This window comes from Eubalaena glacialis, chromosome 10 (genome assembly GCF_028564815.1).
Source record: "Eubalaena glacialis isolate mEubGla1 chromosome 10, mEubGla1.1.hap2.+ XY, whole genome shotgun sequence".
Taxonomy (NCBI): domain Eukaryota; kingdom Metazoa; phylum Chordata; class Mammalia; order Artiodactyla; family Balaenidae; genus Eubalaena; species Eubalaena glacialis.
In genome coordinates this window covers 80349652-80355207 of record NC_083725.1, presented here as the reverse complement: position 1 = coordinate 80355207, position 5556 = coordinate 80349652, and the positions used below count along the sequence as shown (strand labels likewise).

General features: G+C 47.5%; 1 protein-coding gene across 2 annotated transcripts; it reads left to right on the top strand.

The window, feature by feature from the left end:
• Positions 1 to 2100: 2100 nt before the first annotated feature.
• On the top strand, positions 2101 to 5253 carry LOC133099421 (calcitonin gene-related peptide 1-like). 2 transcript variants are annotated; one of them, XM_061203073.1, is made up of 4 exons: positions 2101 to 2186; positions 2949 to 3081; positions 4364 to 4379; positions 5093 to 5253. In XM_061203073.1, the coding sequence occupies exons 1-4, from the start codon at positions 2101 to 2103 to the stop codon at positions 5251 to 5253; spliced, it is 396 nt and encodes a 131-aa protein (XP_061059056.1). The 2 variants fall into 2 exon arrangements, with proteins under 2 accessions (XP_061059056.1, XP_061059057.1); XM_061203074.1 differs by lacking the exon at positions 4364 to 4379 and having other exon boundaries at positions 2949 to 3086; positions 5094 to 5253.
• The last annotated feature ends 303 nt before the right edge of the window (positions 5254 to 5556 follow it).

Genomic DNA, 5556 nt, shown 5'->3' with positions numbered 1-5556 from the left:
ATTAGTGCCCTTATAAAAGAGACCTTAGAGAGCTCTTTTGCCCCTCTGCCATGCGAGAAGACAGACATCTATGTATGAACCAGCAAGTGGGCTCTCACCAGACACCAAATCTGCCAGTACCTTGATCTTGGATTTCCCAGCCTCCAAAATGGTAAGAAATAAATTTTTGTTGTTTAAAAGCCACCCAGTCCATGGTAGTCTGTTACAGCAGCCTGAACAGACAAAGACATAAGTGTATCTTTGTCTTTAATTTTTTTACCACTAGATGTCAACTTTTCCTGGAATTCTAGACCACGGTTTCAATAAGATTCAGACATCCTCAGCAACACATTCCTACACATATAGCCAGATTTGTGAACATTCATCATGCTCATTGAGCTCATATTATTTATGCTCATTGATTAACATAATCCATGTTTTACAATTGTTTTGGCAAGAATTACAAAGGTTATATATCAAAGGTCTATATAATAGTCCCAAATAAGGATTTCTTCACTGCCCCTCAAGCTGCCTGACGTTCCAAGATAAGGCCTTTGGTCAGGATGTTGTCAAAATGACAAGTAACAGCCTAGGGTCAGGCCATTAGAAAGTTCCTATGAGAACACCATTCAGATTGGACCTTACGTGAAGAAGGAGGCAGCAGAAGGAGGGAGAAGATCCAAAAAGGATGATCCTGAGGTCATCCTTGCCTGAAATCCACATCAGTAAACTCTAATCTAACCATAATATCGATCAGGAGAGGATCCTTGGTCAGATCATTTTTTTAATTTCAAAAAAGATTGATTTCCATTCTGTAAATACCTCCAGTTCACTTAAATTAAGGAGCATTCCTTCTTTGGCATTCTTCCCCTGGCTACATTAGCAAAGGGGAACTTGATCCATGACTCAAGCAGTCTAACAGCACTGATGAGATGCCTCCTCCCCCATCCTCACCTCCCCTTGGGGGACAGTAAGGAGGTGGTCTCAAGAATCACTAAAAGTCTCTCAGAACATAAAGCTTTCCTTGTAATCATTTATTATGTTCTCTCAGTGCTCAGAAAAGAGAAACAGCTCCCTACATTTGCTTTTAGAGTGATAGAAAACAATCGATAATGTTTGTCTATGGATTTGATCACAACGAGGATGTTCTGTGAAAGATGAAGTGAAAGATTTCACTGTTTCATGGCAAGGATCCCATCTTCAGTATGCAGGGTGGAATGGGTGTCTGGAGGAATGTGAATACATGGTCTCATTCCGGGGACTCTCTGCTCCACTCTCCCCGCGCTGGGGCGGGCTCCAGTCTCGCTGTCTCCTGCGGCACACTTGCTTAGGTCAATTTCGGGATGCTGGAGCTCCCCAGGCACCACCCACAGAGCAGGACGCAGGAATGGCTTTGTGCGGACAGTGCGCTCACGGATCACATCCCTCACCTAATGGTCCGTGGGAAATGGGTTCGGAACCTGGGCCAGCGCAAGCGGATGGCAAATAGGTGCAGTGACTGAGGGGCAGGTAACCGTTAAACGCAAGCCCCAGTGGCAGGTTCCGGGAGCTTTTTTCCCCCATTTAAGTCCTGGGTTCCAAATTAAGACTCTGCCAGCTTTCTTCTCACAGGGTACTCTTTGCCAAAGTGTGAAGCAGCTGAGCAGTAGAATTTGGTTCTTCAGTTTCTCAGGGATTCCAACCGCAGAGATATGTCCTCCCTACCCACCTCCTCCAACCAGGTATGAGCAAAAGCCCCACACCAGGAGGACAGCTCTGGGTTGCACAATGGGAAACGCTGTGGTGACAGGTACTCGGAGTCTGTCCTCCAGGAGTCCTGGCCAACAGGTTGTATGTGAGAACGTGTGGAGTGACGGGGAGGGGGCTACAGACTGAGACCTCCTCACCCAGTTGTCCCACTAGGTTTCTTTGCTAAGCCAAGCATGCTACAGGCTTACTGGATCTTCCAGCAGTCCACTTTGGTGAGAAGGAAACGATGGTGAAGCGGAGTGACATGTCCAGCCTGAAGTCAGGACGCCAGGGAGTTAGAGTCAGAGACAGGAGCAGAGCCTGGGTCTGTGGGCTCACAGAACTTGAACTGCTGCAGGTGGTGATGTCATTTTTCCCTTGCAGAGAGGTGCCATGGGCTTCTGGAAGTTCCCCCCGTTGCTGGTCCTCAGCATTCCGGTCCTGAACCAGGCAGGCATGCTCCAGGCAGCGCCATTCAGGTGAGACAGCCCTGCCAGGAGCACTCTCACCTCCCATGGCCCCTGGAATCATACAGTTCTGTGTTCTCAGTTGTGCTTGTGCTGAATCTTTAGCAACTGGCTCCTGGTGGGTGGAGGTGGGGGGATGGGTGGTGGTAATGTACAAATGTACACTTATATATAAGTTTATCATAAAAAGATGTGTAGCACACAGTTTACAAATAGACATAAGATATACAGTACTAGTTATTATAAATTTCATATAACTCATTGAACCTCACAACATACTTTTGTTGCTTTTTATCAAACACTTTTATCTTTAGCAAAGCTATTATACTAACTTAACCATAATTTGAGAAATGGATTTCATCCTAGTCTGCTAACTACTTGGCCAGTAAATTTGTTATTAAATCTGATATGTGATCTATTCATCTAATTTCTTATCCTCATTCAAATTATATTTATTAAACTGAAACCATTTTCAGATTCAAATTATCATTATCATTTAATTTTTAATAATGGCTGCATTTAACACTAAGCTCAAAAAATTCTGAAAATCTAACCATCAGTTGCCAGCAAACCATTTCTTTGAGGTCACACCAGAGCCTAACTCCAGGTGAAGCAGCATTTTTGGATAGACAATGGCCTCATTTCTTCTGTTGGCAGTTGGGGCAGCCACATCTTCAGGGGAAGATGCAGAAACCAGGAAACCTGGCTGCTTATCCTGGGGGTGGGGGTAGGCAGGGACTCAGAGCCAGGATTGGGTTTGCTTCCCTTCCCTAGGTGGGCCTTGGAGAATGGCTTTGATCCTGCTACACTCACCAGTAAGGAAATGCGCCTCCTACTGGCTGCAATGATGAACGATTATGTGCAGATGAAGGCCCGTGAGCTGAAGCAAGAGATAGGAGGGCTTCAGGTAAGGCTCTGCCCTCTGCTCAGCACTTACCCTCTCCCCTGGCTCACCAGGAAGATGTATCCTGACAGGTAGGAGAGAACATAGCTGGACAGGCAGCCAGCAAGCAGTCACTGTTCACCTTGGCCTGGGGCCCAGCTCTTCTACAGGCTCCACTGAAGACAGAGGTCATGTGAAGGAACTATGGTTGCACCACATGTACAAAGATCCCTTTCTAAAAGCAGTGGGGGAAGCTATGGACTCCCTCATTCCGGAAATTGTCTGGCAGTACTGAGGATACCTCCCAGCACTGGAGGAGTTTAGCCTCGTAAAGTAAAGCCAGGAAATGAATCCCATGTATCTCAGGGGATTTTAGAAATCTAGCCCCTCCTTGTTAACCTGCACATGATATTCTTTCACACCTGCAAGGCATCTTCATTGCACATTTGCAAGGTGAAGCCAGAGCCCTTACAAAGGATGTTGTCAGGTAGCACAGTGTCTGAGGTAGGTCCAGGGCCTTTAGATGTGTAGAATCTGTGGAGATGTGCATGTTCTCACTGGACCAGACACCCTTCCCCAGCCCCACCCCGCTGTGCACCCTGAGCTTGGAGCTCACACCAGCTCCTGACCTGGCCGTACCTGTTCAGAGGCATGTACTGCACCTGTATCTGCCCTAAGAACCTCTCTGCAGAGCAAGAAGGACTGAGCAGCATGTGGAATGCCAGAAAAGGTCACCCCTTCCCCCTGCAGCCCTTCCCCACACTGCCCTGGCTCAGTGAACCTCTGTGTTCTCCTAATGGAGGATGCGTGAGCCGCCCCCATTCCTGCCCCTCTGCTTTTGCTCCAGGTGCCCTCTCCCTATTCTAACCTTCTGCATGACTGCCTGCAGGGGCAGCCCTGGTGCATGGTATTGTCTAGCCTGACTTTTCCCTGTAGCCTGGACAGCTCCAGAATTAAGCAGTGCAATAATCTGAGTACCTGTGTCCTGGGCACATACACATAGGACCTCAACAAGTTCTACACATTCCCCTTAACTAAAACTGGGGTCAGAATGCCTGGCAAGAAATGGGTCATGGCCAGAGTATTGGAGAAAGACCATGACTCCTCATGTTGGCATGCCTCAAGGTGCCTACTCAACCCCTTCCTCTCCTTTCTAATTCCTTTGTTCCTATAACTTGATGCACGTGGTCTTCTCTGGTTGCTCTTTGGGCTAGTATCAGTGGCATTCTTTGTGGTAGTGGATGTCTGGAACATCAGATGGGAGGAGGGAGAGCAGGCCAGAGAGAATCATTCAGGAAGAGATCAGGAGAGAGAGGGCAGCCCTGTGAGTACCTGTGGATTTCATAGCAGAGCTTCTCCGTCCTGCTTCTGAACATGCCTTTCATTGGGGGAATAATAGTATATTTCTAAAAACACCTGAGCTGTGGTGGTTATTGCTCTGGCCACATCCCACACTTCATGGATGCAGTGACCTGTCTGGCAAGTAGCTTTAGCCCCAGGTAGCTGGAGTCAGGGCATAGTGGGTGGTTCCTGTGAACAACCTCAAGTAGCAAAAACAGGAGCACTAAGCACCTCTGAGACTTGATGCTGCAAACTCGCTTCCTCTTCCAGGAGGACAGGGGAATTTTCCTTTTCCTAAGGAGTACTCAGTACCTTGTGAATGGGATGCATCTTCTAGACAATCTTTAAGAATGAGGTTGGGTGTGGCACCATAATCTCTCTAGTCACCTAAGCCATGGTTAAGCTTTCGTTTGCTTGTACAGAAAAGATTGGCTGCTATAGTTCTGTGTTCCATGGCTTGTTGCCCAGAGCACGTTTGGGTTTTCTGACACCCTTGGAAACATCTATGGGGAGTGACTGTGGCATTTTCCCTAATGCCCTATGATTGTCTGTGGTGATTTTGTGTTTAGGAATAATATTTAAAGTTCATTGGTGCCTCTCAGAGCAGTAATTTTACCATGTTGGTCCCATGGGGTAGCACCTGCCCTCAGCCTCTCACTGACAGGCCTTTTCTTTTTCTCTATCCTGCAAATCAGCATCACTGCCCAGAAGAGATCCTGTAACACTGCCACCTGTGTGACCCATAAGATGGCAGGCTGGCTGAGCAGGTCTGAGAGTGTGGTTAAGAACAACTTCATGCCCACCAACGTGGGCTCCAAAGCCTTTGGCCGGCGCCGCAGCGACCTTCAGGCCTGAGCAGTGAAATGACTCCAGGAAGAAGATAACCGCCCTAGTACCTCAGACGGCAGGGCAGATGGCTGGGTATTGCAGGAGTGCAGGCCACAGTCTGACCCTCCCTAGTCCAGTATTGTAAAAAAAATCCACAGTGAAGGTGCCAACCACAGTGTCTGGAGGAAGAACAGAGTCCCAGTAGCTAGAACACCTAGAATTTGGGTTCATTTCTGTTTTTTTTCAGTGTCTCCAAGTGACTCTGAGATCATCTGCCAGGAAATACAGATCCTATTCATTTAAAACACTGTTCCCTACAGTTATAATTGT

What these genes read in the sequence shown, in the direction of transcription:
- LOC133099421 (XM_061203073.1), top strand. Translation starts at nt 2,101, where the DNA reads ATGGGCTTCTGGAAGTTCCCCCCGTTGCTGGTCCTCAGCATTCCGGTC. An exon ending in CTCCAGGCAGCGCCATTCAG is followed by an intron (nt 2,187 to 2,948) that starts GTGAGACAGCCC and finishes TCCCTTCCCTAG; the next exon opens with GTGGGCCTTGGAGAATGGCT.